The sequence below is a fragment of the Drosophila albomicans genome, chromosome X (assembly GCF_009650485.2).
Source record: "Drosophila albomicans strain 15112-1751.03 chromosome X, ASM965048v2, whole genome shotgun sequence".
Lineage (NCBI taxonomy): Eukaryota > Metazoa > Arthropoda > Insecta > Diptera > Drosophilidae > Drosophila > Drosophila albomicans.
Window position 1 is genome coordinate 25888451 of NC_047627.2, and position 18204 is coordinate 25906654.

The window sequence follows — 18204 nt, forward strand, 5'->3', positions numbered from 1 at the left end:
AGAATTTGAAGCTAGAGTCGCGAATTGAATCATGAATGATTTCAAATTGGTTGCAATCTGGTAAAAAATGTAAAAGTTATTTAAAAACTTCTTTTGCATGGAAAAAAACAGCTTATTTGAGTACTCTATGGTATGTTTTGAATGTAGTGATATATAAATATACCAATTATAGCCTCTGATATATTAATTTGGTATATTTTAAGAATAATACCGCCCTGTTTTGCTTTTATTCAATATGGGTAGCGGGTATCTCAGAGTCGAGCACACTCAACTGTAGCTTTCTTACTTGTTGAATATGATAACCACAGAGCTCAAAGATGCTCTTAAATATTTTTTGTAATAAGACTATTTATGTACACTTTTCCATTTCATATTGGTAAATTAAATCAAATTCAATTCGAACTAGATCATAAATTTTAATTTATCTCAGTAATCGACAAAGATTATATTAACCAATATTCTCAAATTTTACTGAAACTGAAATTATAATATACAATTTTTGTATTTCCAAAAATTAACTCAAATTTTTATTGTCTTGATCACAGATGCTAAATAATGTCATATTAAATTTTGGAAAAGAGATCATAACTGAAATTCGTAATGTGTTGATTCTAATTTCAATTAATATACCAAAATATGTATAATATTTAATTGTAGAAAAATAAGAAATTGAAAAGTATTGCAATTTTTAGTTCAATTTAAATGTAATTGTCAAATGGTTGTTTTAGAATTTTAAAAGTTTTGCATCTGCCTGACACATTTGATTATACAAAATGATTGAAGCATTTGTTGTTCATATTTAAATACGATAAGTATAAATGATAATTTTGTTGGTGTGAAAGTTGGATTCTTTCAATTGTGTAGCATACCCGTTCGTAGTTTGCAGTTATAGGGTATAGGCAAGTGGATTGCATCATCAGCCGCCTTCAACTGACATTTTCATTTCGATATTATGCAGCTTTGCGGCATGTTGAATGAATCGCTTTTCCTTTTTGCAGGAGCAGAGTGCAACTTTAGTTGGCCATGGAATTGGAATGCGATTTGGGTGCCATACAAAACGAGGAGTTGCTCAGGAAAATGGTAAGTGTTTCATCAGTATTTCAATATTTATATCTATTTCATAATATTTTGTATTCAATCGCCTATTTATTTTTCATTCAAGTACTTAGTTTGGGAGACAAAAGAAATTAATGTCAAAAGTAGCTTAAAAACCAAATCTCAGACAGTAAAGCAAAAAGAATTAATTAAATAAATTTTTCATTTTTTTTGGTAATTACATTTATTCCACAGAAAATTTTCTTGAATTTTATTAGTTTATTTAATAATCTCGGGTATACAAATACAGTTTAGAACTTATTGAACTTATATTATGAGTGAACTCATTACCAACAATTCCGTCTGTCCGTCCGTCCACAAGCATAATCAACTCAATCTCAGAGACTGTAAGACTTAGAGCTATGAAACTTTGTAATCAATCTTACATATTATTATTCATATTATCACCATCATAAGATTCGGCTAAAGGAATTTTAGCTTGCTTCAATTTGTTGTTTAGTCAAAGTTTTCTTTGCCTAGTATTAGTTTTAAATACTATCTCAAAAATGTTGTAAGACATCGCAAACTAAATTCATTTCTAATTTGAAAGAATTCATCACAATTGAGGTATAGTGAAAATATAAATAATATATCATCATTCATCTCTCTCGCATCTCCTGCTTTTCGCTCTCTGTATCTCAGTTGGTTGCGTTGTTGCATCACCTGTTGCAAGTTCATTGGCTTGCTGGATGTGGATGTGGATGCGTCAGTCATTGCCTTTAAAGACGCGACATTCGCCGCTTCGAGAAGCAGCCAGAGATTCACACATATGTTCATCCGAGTTGCCAGTTAGTCCAGCAGTCAGTTAGTTAGTCAGACAGTCAGTCAGTCAGTCAGTCATTACCCAGTTCAACCTGACCAAATTGGGTCATTTATGGGGTTGGCCTGGCTCTGAGTTTGTGTGGGCCGCTTTAGCTGACTTGGCTTAGACGGCTTTACAATTATCGTTAAAATGTCGTTATAAAAATCAATGGAAAAGCGATGACGACGACAACGTTTCGTCGTCTCTTAACTTGGCCAAATGATGAACGAGCAGCAACAATAGCACAATAGCAACAAACAACAACATCTTTATTAATAATGTTAATAATAAATACACAAATTGTACAAAAATAGCAGCAGACGTCGCTTCGACCCACGCAGCCGCAGACTGCGACGTTAACGTCGACGTCGACGTCGACGCTGGCGCAGACGAAGGCAGCAACGCTTGCCCCGACAGCGACGCCTCGCTCTCATTTTTACGCTCTTGTGAGAGCAAATGAGTGTGTGTGAGAGAGAGAGACAGAGAGTGAGAGCTTGACCATTTGGGCTGCTGGTCTCCTGATAAAGTAGCTCAGCTTCGATGACTCATGCGCCATGAATCAATTTTTTGAACTCGCCTGACCGACGCTGCAAATCAAGTTACCCCCAAACTACACTGAGCGAAACGAAAACGAAGAGCGACCCATTTTTAAAGTGTTGAGAGATATTCTCTTTTTGTCTTATCTCTACTGAATTCTCCCCAAAACTTGCACCAAAAACAGTTTAATTATACCTAAAGTTAAAGCCTACTGAATTTTCCCTAAAAAGTTATCTTTTTTCATATATATATATACCTTTATAATTTACTTATATCTAAAGTTAAAGACTACTTGCCTACTAACTAAAAAGTTGCATTAAGATCACTTTTTGGGTAGAATTCAGTAGACTTTAGGTAAAAGCAAATTATATAGGTACAATATGTAAAAACAGTTGTTGGAATAATTATTATAAGCACTATAAAATGTAATATATGTATATAAAATATGAATATGAATATAAAATACTTATGCTAAAGGACAAGTACTAATTATCTAGAGTATCAGCAACTATTGGGGACTTTGACTCATATATAAAAATAATTAATAATAAAATAAAATAAAAAAAAATAATATAATAAAAGTGTTTCTATTTATTTATTATTATTTTTATTATTTGGACGTTGACGTACTAACGGCAGTACCATCAAGTGGCCCAGCGATACCAAGCACGGGCTTGTTGACGCCCGGACAAAACAAAATAAATTTGTAAACAGCATGCATTAAACGAAAACCGCGAATAAATATTAAAAGACGCTGGACAGCTAATTAATTTAGATTAAAAATATGTTAGAATAAGTGTATAATAAAATAAATAACAATTAAATACTCGATAAATAAGCTAATAATAAGGTTTTAAGCAAAGGAATAGATTTACTAGAGCAAACTACGTTACTGAGATTATTATAGTTCACACACAGAATACGGAAGGGATTATGGCAAGCAAAGTTAGTAAATCTACGTGAAATGACAAGAGGAAGAAAATTCCTAGTGATCCTGACAGGAACTGCAAAACTAATTTGACTTAACAGCTCCAAAGAGTCTATTTCACCATTAATTAGTCTCTGTATAAAAACAGCACCTTGCATAGTTCTACGGTCAGAAAGAGAAGGAAGGTTTAGTAATAAAAGTCTACTTCGATACGGTGGTAATCTAATATTAGGATTCCAATTTAAACTACGAAGAGCAAATAATAAGAATTGTTTCTGCACCGATTCAATCCTATCTTGATAAACCCTATACTGGGGATTCCAGACAAGAGATCCGTACTCAAGGATAGGACGAACCAGTGAGACGTATAAAGTCTTAGTGATGTAGGGATCATTGAACTCTTTCGACCAGCGTTTTATAAATCCCAAAACACCCATGGCCCTATTTACAGCAGACAGAATATGTTTATCGAATTTTAGTTTTGCATCAAGCAGAACCCCTAAGTCATTCACACCTTCAATTCGCTCAGTATATTGTGTATACTAAATAACAGCGCCAACTGCCAACTAAATTGTAGATTATACAACCCATTTTTTTAAAGTGTATGCAGCTACATAACTCTGCAGAACAGCGATGACGCCACAGCTGAGACTGCGATTGGAGTCTGAGACCGCGACTTGAAGTCGGAGTTGGAATCGAAGTCGGAGTCTGAGTCTGAGTCGGAGTCTGAATCTGAGTCTGTGGTGGAAGCTGCTTGATTCCCAAGCCAAAGTTGCAGCAAGTTTCCAGTGGCAATTGGCAACTTTGAGGCTGCTTTGGCGCTGGCGCGTTGGCCGCTTTTTTGTTCTTGTTGTTGGTGTTGTTGTTGTTTTACAATTGCCAGTTTGCCAGTCTCTTGGCCATGATTTGTAGCAAGCGTCGCGTGGGCAGCTGCTGCTGTTGCTGCTGCTGCGGCTGCAAACTGCTAAATAAATCAATAAAAACGCAACAACAGCGTAAAACCTGCGCCAAATTGGCACACAGAGACACCCGCTATGGCCATATGTCTGAGCTGGCTAGTTGTCTGTCTGTCTGTCCGTCCGTCTGTCTGTCCATCTCTCTGCTGACCAACTCTATGGGCAGCTGGCCAAATGTTGAGCTGCAAGTGTAGCAAACAAACGACAAGAGACTAGTCACGTTCTTGTCTATCGAGTCTATCGTTTGTCGTCTATCGTCTATCGCTTATCGACGAGCGTCTAGCCACGACGTCTGCGCAGCGTCTGCGATGAGTAATTCACCTTCGCTGTCTTTGAGTTGTCGCGTCTTCGTTCATTGTGGGCGTTCGTTTCAATGGCGATTCGTATTGAAATTGAAATTGCCACAGTACAAAATTACAAATAAAAATAATAATAATAATACAAAATACAAATACAAATAAAACACCCACCGAAACATGTTCAATACACGCATGCCAATCGAATGATTTATATACATACGAAATGTGTATCGTATACTGCATTTTTTTTTTCTTTTTTTGGATATTTTTTGTCTGGCGCTACGCTTCGTTAGCCCCTCAGTGGAATGGGTCAATTCCCCAACCGATCAACTGGACACTTGAGCACGTTTGCTCAAATGTTATTTCAACCATTTTTTAACTCCACCTCCCCCCCCCCCCACAGTATATTAGCATTTCCATTTGGACACGATCGATTAGTTTGTATGTCCCACAGGCGATATTATTATGAGAGAAGTGCCTACCTTATGCAAATTGAAGTCGTAGCATCATTAGCCAGTTTCCAACTGTAAATAATATAAACTACTGTGAATTATATTCGAATTTTGTATACACTTTCAATAAGTGATGTTGAGAATCTGTAAAGATTGATCAACTACGTTATTTCTGAGAATTTCAGTTTGAAATTAAGCTGGTTCGATTTGCTTATAACTCGAGCTTAGATTTCTTAAATTGAAAACAATAATTTGAGCCTACATTACAGGTTGTTTCTAGCAAGTTCTATAAACACAAATTCAGCTTTGCTGCAACTTGATTAGCTTTTGCATAAACATAACCTCAAATTGCATTATTAGTATTTTGTGTACAACTGATTGCCTGTTAAATGATCAAATCTAACCTCAAATTACCTATCATATATCCTAATTCAATGATGAAATTAATAAATTAAAATTAAAAGTAAATGCAATTTTAAATAAATATAACGAAGAATGAATAAAAAAATATTGAGTTCTAAATAAATACGACAAATAATTAATATGATCGACCTGTCACATTTGCAGCGCAAATCAACTTAACCTCAAAACTGCATTTTGCATTTTGCATTTTAGCAGCATCATTTCCTTTGCTTTGCCCCCGTCTCCAACTTCTTTTGTACGTTATGGAAATGGCAATATGATCGATCTCGTAGGCAAAACAATCAAAACAAACTTCTAATAAACACTCACAGCCGTTAGTCGCCCTTGTTGTTGTTGTTATTGTAGTGTTGTCTTTGCCTAGGCAAAGCAAAGTCAAGAGCTTTGCAAAATTAGAGTTGTGTGTGTTTGTCGCTTCAAGCCGCCGCTATTTGCTTTTGTTTTCGCGCACACACACACACACATTCATACAAAAGAATCACAAAAGCAAAAAGACAGCAAAGCTGGAAGCGGCCGCTGCACTGATAGTGGGCACCTCACACACACACCCATACTGGCACGCACACTGAAGTCAAGGTGGCAGTCGAAGTCGAAGTCGAAGCCGAAGCAGAAGCAGCAGCAGCAGCGCTGTCTCTCACACTCTCACACCAAACACGCATAGCACTGTCGCTGTCATCTTCGCTGCCGCTGCCGCAGTCGCTGCTGCTGCTTTTGCCCGTCTGTTGTTGTCGTCGTATTCGGTCATATCTTTGCTGCTTGCTGCGCTGTCGTCATCAGCTGCGCTGTGTCTAAGCTTCGGCCGGCTTGGGCCGTCGTCCACTTTACGCGGCTTTGATTCTCAATGAGGCAACTTCAGTCTGATTTTGGTGCTCGATCGATTGCAACGTGCTCGACGCTCGGTGTAAAAAAACAAAAATAACAAAATAAAAACAACAAGTTAAACAAACGCTTGACAAAAATACAAAACGAATACAACTCCCAACAACAACAACAGCAAACACACAGCACAGCAGCGCAAATTTTTTTATTTATTTTTTTTTGGCAACTCTCGCAAGCGACATTTGATTTATTAACTCCGCACACACACATACAAAGAGCAGCTTAAGCCGAGCCCAGCAGCCGAAAAGAAGAAGGGAAGAAGAAGAAATCGGCGACAGGATTAGTCACACCTAACCAAGTGTTTTATTTCTCTCTCTCTCTCTCTCTCTCTTGTGTGTGTTTGCCGGTGTAACAACAAACCATATAAAAATAACGAAATCAACATCGAAATAAATTCCGAAATATTTTTTTACCTGCCTGCTGCGTGCTTCTGTCATTTGTTTTTTCTTGCTTGGAGGAGCCACTGTGATTAGCTTTGAAGGTAATTTCATTTTCTCATTTTTTTTTCGCATTTTTCTCACACACATTCGCTCACATTCCCATTTATCGCTAATAACTTTCACACTTTGGTAACAGCAGCAAAAAAAAAAAAAAACAAAAAAAAAAATTAATTTGCAAGTTTGTTTGGTTAACGGGGCGGCGACGTGTTTTTTTTTTTTTGCTTTTGTTTTTGTTTTTGCATAACTCACAGTTAGTCAGCAGCGTCGACGTCGACGTCGCTGTTGACGTCGCTGACAGCGATCGAGCCGCCAACTTGTAAACAAACAAAAGAACCTTATCTTGGGGGCCAGCTACTTAAGATATGATTACAAAAATTATAACGAATATCGCAGTGCGAATAGCGTAAAGCAAATACCGTAAAGTGAATATCGTAAAGTTGATATCTTCCAGTGAATATCACTAGCCTATTACATTTTGCATAACATTCAAGATTTTTCAATTTAGAACTCTTTCGTATATCGCATGTTGTCATCATTTTTTATCAAGATCTTCAACTTGAAACTTTTCTATTCTGCGACCGTAAAGTAAATACCGTAAAGTGAATATCGTAAAGTTGATATCTTCCAGTGAATATCACTAGCTTATTACATTTTGCATAACATTCAAGATTTTTCAATTTAGAACTCTTTCGTATATCACATGTTGTCATATCATATCCTCCAGTGAATATCACTAGCTTATTACATTTTGCATAACATTCAAGATTTTTCAATTTAGAACTCTTTCGTATATCGCATGTTGTCATCATTTGTTATCAAGATCTTCAACTTGAAACTTTTCTATTCTCCACCGATCGAGCGAAGAGCGTTGCGCGGGGGTGTTTGTTGATTGCCAACGGTTTGCTATGCTAATCTCAAACAAAAACAAAAATGAATCTAATTACAATGGAACCTGTTCCCCAGGCACTTGTTGGCCTTGTCCACTCAGTGCTCAACGATCTCATAGCCAAAAGAAATTAAGATCGAAATCGGTCAGCGATTCATGAAATGAAATTTCAATATCTATTGTATATATAATTATTAGTGTAGTAATAAAAAATGAGCCTAGGGCTGTGTATCGTATGTTTCTGACACCCACTCTAGAATATTATTATATAGAACAAATCAGTCACACAACTTTGACTATACCTAACAATGGGCATAAATTATACGATTCACTTCGATTCGGATTCGGAATAATTGAAAGTCTCGAAGCTCACAGTTTGAGCGAATGTTCGACTAGTTTTAATGACAGACATTAACAATGCAATACTAGAATCTTTCGTTCGACTAAATGAGAATTTGCTAGAAAGTTGAGAGCAATGAAAAGTTCTTCGTTTTAAGTATAGATTAAAACATTATATTCTACAAAATTTGTGAGCGAAACCTTTATTAGAAAAATGGGAAATTTAAAAAATTCGAAGCCTCACTTTATTTTTTTAAATCCAAAACTTAAGAATCCCTCTTTTCGTAATGCAGTTGTAACTTTTTTGATACATTTTAATCATTTTTACTAAAAATACGAGAACTTTAAAGTTCGATACTATGAAGCTTATCTCTAATGAAAGATGAAAGCTTTATTTTTGAAATTAAAAATCCCTCTCTTAAGTATTTCGATATGATTTATTGCAAGTTGCAGTTGTAACTTCTATGATATATTTCAATTCTTATACAGCGGGGCGTGAGAAATGTTTTTCTTTTAACACCGGGATGGTTTTTCTACAATTCAGTTCAGTTTGACAAGATGTCAGCGTTAACCCAAATCGAATGAATATCGAAGTTGCAGCTTTCGACTCGACTGGCGACAACACGACATCGATCAAAGTTGACAAAGTTTCCCACGCAGAAAAAAAAAAAAAACACAAAACACATTGCACGGTGTCCAACACACATAATCTTCAGGTTGTCTCTCTGCAACTTGGACTCGTTTTAAGAGTCCCACATACAACAATACTACTACACACACACACATATACAATCGTACTATATATACAATTCTTGCTGATTAATATGCACGGTGTTGAGGCCTCGAAAGCGCTCCACATTTCAAGAACAGACACCGCATGTTTTATTCACCTGAGCAATGTCAGATCCAAAAAAAAAAAATACAACAACGACAACTGAAACTGAAAACAAAACAGAACTCGAGTAAGTACAGAAACTTACAAGAAGAACAAAAACGAAAACAACAGAAAGAGAGGGACAAAGAGTGTGTGGGAAAAGGTGTAAGAAAGACTAGGCGTTACCCTCTAATTGACAATTCATTTTACACATGTTGAAGATCGCTTATCTTCAAAGATCAGTTCATTGATCGACTGCCAATTACGCTTAAGTCAAGTTAACAATTGGAAATCATTCACCTTTTTGATCTAAAGTGATGAATATTGATGTGTTGTAAGATGTAATAATATTTTAGAATTCATATAATAAAAAAAAATCAAAGTCGAAGTCTCTAGCAGCCAGCACTTTCTTTTCTGTAAATTAAATTTAGTATTTAATACTTGATTCAACATTTTAAATAAATACAAAATAATTAAATAATACTCAAGGTAAAAGAATTCTAATCAAGAAAGAAAACAAGCAGATACCAAACACTTGCCACCTCAGATTACAGGGTATGGTGTAAATTAAGAATATGCGAAATTTTTGAATAGTTTTCGGTTTCGGTTTCAATTTCGGCTTCGCAGGTGCTAAACAAAGTCAACGCTGCGCTGTCAGCGTCGCAGTCAGCAGCGAAGAATGACACAATTCGCGGCGAATTCACACAAAAATAGCAAAGTGGCAGCGGCAAATTGGCAAAATGGCGAATTGGCGAATTGGCATCGCAATTCTCAGCTCGCAATTAGGTCGCCCACTTTAATATGCATGCAACCGAATAGAACAGAGAGCAGAATTGAAATGAAATTGAAATAGTTATAAATAACGACTGACGCCAAAAAAAAACGAAACAAAAACGAAACAGCAACAAAAATTGAAGCCGAGCAATTAACAGCAAAGTGCAAACAATTTCCTCAACGAATTGAACTGATTGTCAATGTCAAATGGCAGTTGTCAGTTGTCAGTGGCTTGTTGTCGTTTGTTTGTTGGCCGCCAGATGGCGGATGGCGGATGGCAGATGGTCGGCTGCCTGCTTTACGCAATGGTGCGTGCCGCATTCAACAGGTGGCGCTGCCTTCGTCGCTTAACTTGACAGTCGCGATAAAAGTATCGCGATACCCGCTTATCGATTTAGGATTTGAGATGTCAGAGATATCGAGAGCTATCTTGCATGATATATTTAATCTTCTGAATGCAATCGAAGCACATTTATTTTTCATACGTGAGATGCAGTGCATTTTTTCTGCATTCCAATTACAAGGCAATGATTTAAATGGAAATAAATCAATTACCTAAGAAAGAAGAAGATGCAGACTCTAGTTATAAAATTGTGATAGAAAAGTATATTTTTTGCTCTAATCTAATAAAAAATCGAATGCACAATTGCTTGATCTACAATCTCGAATCTGATCTATCTCGAGGAAATAAATTATCCCGTTCGTTAATATATTCACAGATCATAATCTATAACAAAATTCAATTTAATTTATAATTCCCGCTCGCCCCTTCACTAGTCTATCTATTGTGTTGAGGGGTTGACATCATCGTAGGGGGAAGTCGAGGGGAATCGCTTTCACTTCCTTTTGCCATTTGTATTTTTTTTTTTTTAATGCGTTTTTGTCTTAGCGTGTTTCGTGTGCGTTTGTGACATTCGCGTTTTGCCGATTTGACTCAATTAAATTTTAATAAATTTTAATTTCAATCACAAAAAGATTTTTGCCAACATCAAGGGGCAACAAAAGCCATAGACAACATACACGAAAAACATTTTGTTGACCTCCAAAGCTGACACGAGAGCTCAGCTCAACGCAGCACAAAAAAAAAAAAAATACAATAAATAAAAAGAAAAGCAAAAAAATATATTGTACATATAATAATTTATCAGCAGTCGCGGCAGTCTCGCATCAACAAAATCTCGCACGTCACGTCATCATCAGACGTCGCCAAGAGGATGAGCGAAGGTGTAGAAGAGGAGGGGGGTGGGGATAGCGACGATAGCGGCAGCAGCAGCCGCAGTCGCATCGACAGCAGTCGACGTCGACGTCAGCGTCAACAGGTTGCCGCTGGCAGCAGCGGAGGTGCGACGACGACGACTTCAACTGGTTATCATGGGTCGCTTTTTAGAAATTACGTCATTTACGGCATCGTCGGCATTTGCAAGACGCCTGCTCAGCGTCTAGATGTCGACGTAGACGCCAGCTGCGGCTGCGGCTGCGGCGTTGCCATCGTTGGCGACTGCGCGGCTGCTGCCACGCGACCTGTTCCTGTTGTCTTATTATTGTTATTGTTATTGTTGTTGGTGTTGGTGTTTCTCACATAGACTCAACTCGACCATCTGTTTCTTTTCTTTTTGCAGCTTTTAAGTTGCCTTTTTTGTTATTTTATTTTGTTTTTTTATTATTATTATCAACCATCTATTGAGTTGATTTGCAGTGAAAGCTTTCGCTACGCTTCGATCTGATTTGATTTTGTTTCTTTCATTCTGCTTGCTCTTTTTGCACATTTGCCCTGCTTTTTTGGCTTGAATTCGGCCAATAAAAGCTATAAAAAAATGCTGAGTGTGTCTTCCTTTTGTTTAGAGATCAACTCACGTCAGCTGTTATTCAAATGAGGAGAAAGATGTTATTGATGATGGGGTTCCAAGGCTTCCATTTTTGTCATGCAGCATGACGCATTTTCCAATGAAAATGAATGAGTTAAGATAGTTGTAAGGCTCAAAACTTAATGACACAGCTAAAAACTGTTCAAGGAAGCATCTTTTTTAGTCACTCATTACTTTATCTTAATTCAAAATATATTGGTAAAGTTTTCCATTCATAAAAACTTCACATTATTCAAATGATTTCATAGAAGTTGTTCTAAATTGAAACCATCATTTAATCATAATAATAATTTTAGTGCAGTTCTACGAAACCCATCGAAATGGCAAATGAAAGCGAATTCTAATAGCTGAGTTGTGTATTTCTCTTTCGTAAGATGTTTCCAGTTGTTTTCACATTAAATTAGCATAAGATGACGACAGCAAGTCTAACCTTATATGGCAACAGACTTGAACAGCAATCATTTATCTCATTTGGAATAATGATAATTTCACTGTAAGATTACTGAAGTTTCCTCAAGTCATTTTAATAAATTTGTATATTCGATTGCATCATGAAGTTTTGAACTAATGACAGACGGATAAGGCATATAGTATTCTTAAAAGATCGAGAATTTTTGATAAATTCCCAAGCAAATATTTGTAGCTCAACTTGAAGTTGGAAAAGTGTAGAAGAAGTATAGCATATAGTATTTAAATTATGGAATTGTCTAATGATTGATGGAAGTCTTAGGTAAAGTTTTGCTGGCACTTTTCGCAGCGCAGTATAAGCGTCTAAATTTAAAACAGTTAACAAAGCATTTGCCAATTTCATTATTGTTATTGTTCTTGTTCTTCTGCTTGTCTGCCTGCTTGTTGTTGACGTTGACGTTGCCCCGTTGCTGTTGTTATTATTATTGTTGTTAATACAAATGTTTTCCGCTTGCGACTTCGACTTCGACTAGAGGTGGCGGTGATATCACCACATTTTGAGCACAAACAACAACTTTACTAAATTTGTTTGCCAAACGATAATTTTTTTTTTTCTACTATTTTGTTGATCGACCGTCGTCACCCCTCGCCGATCACCGCAGTCGAAACCTGTCGATTATTAACAAAAATCTGTTTTGACAGCATTTTCAATACAACACAACATTTCGTCCAAGTGAGAAATTCCTTTGCTCAAGCGTATTTTTAATTATTGTAAAGTCTAAAATAAATTTTGCGATTACAATGATGTCAACAAATACGTAAATATATGATATGATATGCAATTTCTTTATGGAATTTCCAATTTTGTTCTTTTAGGATTTATGTCATACTCGATCTTGTACTTTAAACTCATATTTCTTTCCCTCTAGTCGCCCTGTTTAAAAATTCGCTAAATTTTCAGGGCTATGCAATCGCTCATTCTGTCCGCTCATCAAACTTATCTCTCATCAAAATTGTTGCAATTTTTTCTTTGTTATTTATAAATCAAGCGTCATTAGCGTTGTTTTCTAATTCTGATAACTCGCCTCACAAAACGACTACCAAAATCAACACACAGCCATATATACTATATAGACATTATAGTCGTATAGCTGATAGACCGGGGCCCAGCTGATACCCCGGCGATAAACATTAGATGAGCTTGACAAATTTTTATAAAAATACAATTTGTGTGTTGATTAGGACATTCCTGAGTATTCCGAAACATTGTATTTCCAAAAACAGTTTCCACAAGTGATTCACAACAATGCAATAAAATTACCATTAAAGTTTTCAGTTCTAAAGAAATATTCGTGATGGGTGTTAAAAACATTATTTTTGGAATTTAAGTATGTAGACTGCTGTGACAAATAATTAAAGTGAGAATAATTAAATAAACGTGTACAAATAAAATAAATAAAGCTAGAGAATTGATCGCAATTGAGAACAGATTTAAATATTCAGTTGGGAGCAAAACAATTGTTTCCAGCTTTTTCAATTAATTCAATTTTTATGATATCATAAAGTAACTCAGGAACTGTAGGGGACAAATTGGAGTGAACTAAATTGGGGTCAAGTGGAATTTATGAATAATAATAATGCAGCTTTTGTTCTAACTCAATCCTATAAAATTGCAGATTAGACAAGTTCTAAGTTTTGTTAGATAACACTGAAAATTACACACAATTTTTGCGTTGACAACATCTCAAGTCAAGTCGTCGTTAAGTTGATTCAAAGCCGCGGGATTTACGCTTGACAGAGAAAGTCAGATTCAGTGGGTGGATGCTGATGTGTAATGTTAATGTTAATGTTAATGTTAATTTTGATGCTGATTTGAATAGAAGCTCTTGTGGGAGCAGTTCTAAGCTCAACCGATAGCCAGTTGCAATTGCTGACTCAATCGTTATTGGGTTATTGGCAAGTTTCGTTGTTCTCCCAAGATCAAAACTGAGATCTCTCCTCTCTGTCTCTCTCTCGGTTTCTCGTTATTGTTGTTTATGGCGTCTAGTGTCGGCTAATTGGCGGCCAGTGTGAGGCGTCGACTTTTGAGTTCGTGTTTGCGTTCGCGTCCATAAAAGGCGCGTTTTGTTTCAATGCGAGCGAAACAACAACAGCAACAGCAACATTAACGCGTGGGCATTGAGCGGCACTTGAGCCGGTTCAATTAGCCCAAGGACATGTCGAGCAGTCACCAAATAAACCAAATCAACATGTGCTCCATATTTTCACTTGACTTGAATTAAATGTGACATATTTGTACAAACATTTGCAGTGGCAGCAATCGGAGGATTCCGAACGCAAGCAGCAAATCCGATCGCATCTGTACAAGTTGCGTGAATCGCGTCTGAGGAATTTGTATCGTCACGAAACGGACATGTCGGAACCCAATGGCAATACCCTAACCGGCTACGGTGGCAAGGATCCCTTGGTCACCAGCCATGGCGATGCGTTGCTCGATCAGAATTTCCAGAGTCTCAAGTCGAAGGAGGTGCGCGACTCGATGAGTCCAACGCATGAGCTGAAGTTCCATTCGATGACGCTTACTCAACCGAATACGACCGGCTGGGATGTCCAGACATCGTCGGAGGTTAGTCCCGATGGACGTGCCTATCGTACGGAGACTTTGGCCAAAACAGATGGTAAGTTTGCAAATGGTTGAATCTTTGTGGTTGTCTTTTTTTTTTTTTCTTTTGTGTGTTGTTTTTTTTTGGTTCTGTCTCCAAGTCTCCCTACTTTATCTGTTTTCTGTTCGTATGTCTCTGTGCCGTGCCCAACCACCAATCAACCAACCAACCAATCAACCCTACTACTACTACCACCCCTCTACCAACAAACCACGACCACCATTCCCCACTCAGGTGTTGAGAAGCTCAATGGTGGCGGCGTTGCGGAGTTCAAAGGTCGCAACGAGCAGCGCTCAAGTGCCTCGCATCAGGGCGATGACAAGAACTATGTGAAACAGGCCGCCGAAAGCTCCAACACTCATCTGCAGGAGAAGGTCGTCTTTGGCGATGAGGCCAGCGGACGCACCGAAATGAAAATGAGCTCGACATCCACCTCGTCGAGCTCCAAATTTGTCTCATCCTCCTCGACCGTGGAGTATGACGATGAGCCAGCGGGCAAGCCGCGTTATCTGCTCGACTCTCAGGCGACCAATCGCCAGCAACAACAACGCGAACAACTCGAGCAGCAACAGCAACAGCAGCGCGAGGAGCAACGTTTCCAGGAACAATGTTTCCAGGAGCAACGTCAACGCGAGGAGCAACGCTTCCAGGAGCAGCGTCAGCGCGAGGAACGTTTCTCGGAAAGTCGCGAGCAATCGAACAGCACTCGGAACGTTGAGACCCAACAGCATTATGAGGAGAACAAACGGTATGTGGACATGGACAAGGCATCCCCCGAATATCAACGTCATGTGCAGCATTTGATGTCACAGCCCGGTGAGATCATCTCCAATACCGTGGAATATCCCAAACCCAATGTCAAAATGATTACGACCGTTAAGCGGCTGCCCGATGGCACCATTGTCAAGAACAAGCGCTACGAGACGGAGCAAGTGAACTCCGCCACTGATTCAGTGCGTCATCAGCAACAGCAGCAGCAGCAGCATCAGACCCAAACTCAAACCCAGACCCAGACCCATAATAAGCAAAACCAGCAGCAGCAACAGCGTCATACGACAACGCAGTCTCAGTCGCAGCCACGTGATGTTGTGGATCATGTGAACACTGTGCGTCGTCCTGTGGATGCCGAAGAGCTGGTCAAACAGGAGACATATTCGTCGGTGAAGAAGTCAAGCCGTCGCTTCTCCACCGAGACCACATCCGAGACCATCGAGGAGTACGACGATCGCAATCCAACATCGCAATCGCAGCCGCAAAAGTTGAAGGCACCCTCGCCGGGACGTCAGGACTTTGGCACCCAGGGATTTCCCTCGGTGAAGCCGCATAAGCCCACCCAAGAGTTCCCCGGCCAACGTCCGACAACACCGCAGCGTCAATCACCATCGAGTGACTTCTCCACGCACGGTTTTCCCTCGGTAAAATCGAATAAGCCTACACAGGAATTCATAAGCCAACGTCCATCAACCGCTGACGGCGGTGAGGAGATCATTGTGGTTAAATCCGAGAAGAGTCGCAATGTGAAGCAGAGTAGCTCAACACAGCGCACCACTGAGACCCAATACATAAGCGACGATCAGTCACCCGGTTCGCTCACCGGACCAAGATCGGGTCCTGCTCCCATTCAGGCCACGCCTAGTTGGGAGCAGCCGGCAAGTCCGCGTCGTGCCCCCGTCGAGGATTACAGCACCCATGGCTTCCCATCGGTGCGTTCGCGTCCCGATCAGCCCGACGGTGAGGTGTTGCACCATTCGACAACTTCCGTGAGCCGCAAACAGAGCGCCACACACAAGTCGAACACGGAGCACGTGATTGAGACGCAACTAGCACCCGATTACGATTACCCAGTCGAGCCCGAGCAGCAGCGTCGCTCGCAACCGTTGCAACAATCGCAACCACCATCGAGTCCGCGTCGCGATTACAGCACTCAGGGTTTTCCCTCGGCACGTTCGCCAACGCGCAGCACACCAGCTCGCTCACCGCTGAGCAAATCGCCACCCCGGAAGCCTAGCACACCGGCGGGCAGTCGCAGCACTCCGGCAGGTCGCAGCACCACCAGCACCACGACAGAAACAACTAGCAACACGTTGACCCGTCGTCAATTGCAAAAGGAGCGCGAGGTGGATGCCGCACATCGTGCGTTTGCCGCCTCCTTGCGCAGCAGCTCGCCGGCGGAGAGCACCACGTCAACGGGATCGCAGCATCATCACCATCATCAGCAGCATCCGCGTCGCGACAGCGGCCAGCCGACGGAGCATCAGCGCTTGACACCGCGTTCGAGCATCAGCTCGAATCGAACGTACAGGCGTGATGGACGTGAGGGATCCCACGATAGTCATGCGCCATCCGAGTCGAGTCGCATTAGCTCGACGACGGTGACGCGACATGTGGGTCAGCCCACGATTAGCTCGAGCAGCACCACCACCAAGAGTGTGGGTAAACAAGTCGTTACCAAGCTGAAGACGACACGTAACGTGCAAGGTTCTAACGAAACAATCGATCTTATGCCGCAGCGTTCGCCCAAGTCGCCGACCACTCCGAAAGCAGGCACTGCTACAACAACGACAACCACGACAACCACAACAACCACTCTCAATAAGCCAGTTACACCCACAGCTGCTGCTCCAGCTGCACCTAGCACCCCAAGCACCAATCAAGCACCAACTCTAACTCCAACTCCAACTCCAACTGCAAGTTCGGGTCCAACACCCGCTCCGGCTGCTCCAACTCCCGAGACGTCGTCGCCAGTGACAGGTACGAAATAGTCTCACTTAAACAAAGCACACACACTCAATCACATATACACACACACACACATATATATATATATATTATGATAAATAATAATAATAAACAAGCGATAAACAACAACAAAGTAAACCTTATATCTATCTATGGAATCTATGTATATGAATGTATTATCCTTCAGATAACCAATCACAGTATACGTATGCTACTACTAAGCCAGCCGATATATTCTCTTTGCCACCACCCACTTCTCCTACAATTAACAACAACAACAACCAGTCCTCCAACAACAACAATGAACCAACACTAACAACAACAACTACAACTACAACAACCACCACCAGCAAGAATCCGCAGAACAACCTCAACGAGAACAACAACAACAACAACAAGAACAACACCAACGACTCGTCTGATAGCGAATTGCTAACGAAAACAAAGCTGAGCACTAACGATGCCACAACAACAACCGTCCCAAACAATGCTGTGCCCGTGAAAGAGGCGCTCTGTGTGCGCCGTAATTACTACAAGCTCGGTCCGTCCGATAAGGACGACGGCGCAGAGCCCAGCCAGATTATTGCCACGGCGGTGACAAGCACTGAAACCGCTGGTAAGGCATGAAAATCCGTAAAACAAATAAGAATGCAATAGCACAACACGTATTGTTCTGCTGCTTCTTCCTCTGCTACTACCACACCCACACACACACACACACAAAAACTTATACACACACGTACTATATATGTATGATATCTTTATTCTTTACTACACGTAATCAAATTTTTTTTTTGTTTTGGAACTTTTGCTAATAAAACTATACTGTATACCGAAAAACAAAAAGA

At 39.7% G+C, this 18204-nt stretch overlaps 1 protein-coding gene across 12 annotated transcripts in view; it reads left to right on the forward strand.

Annotated features, from left to right (window-relative positions):
- Positions 1 to 983: 983 nt before the first annotated feature.
- Positions 984 to 18204, forward strand: part of LOC117568395 (smoothelin-like protein 1) — a 49237-nt gene continuing 32016 nt past the window's right edge. For 3 of the 12 annotated variants that reach the window (XM_034249096.2, XM_052008575.1, XM_052008573.1), the window contains exons 1-4: positions 985 to 1080; positions 14266 to 14632; positions 14852 to 17368; positions 17544 to 17972. In XM_034249096.2, coding sequence (XP_034104987.1) covers positions 1024 to 1080; positions 14266 to 14632; positions 14852 to 17368; positions 17544 to 17972 — 3370 coding nt within the window. In that variant the 5' untranslated portion in view covers positions 985 to 1023. Of the gene's footprint in view, positions 1081 to 6358; positions 6850 to 14265; positions 14633 to 14851; positions 17369 to 17543; positions 17973 to 18204 lie in introns of those variants that run through there. The other 9 variants (XM_052008576.1, XM_034249113.2, XM_052008578.1 and 6 more) reach the window with 7 other exon arrangements.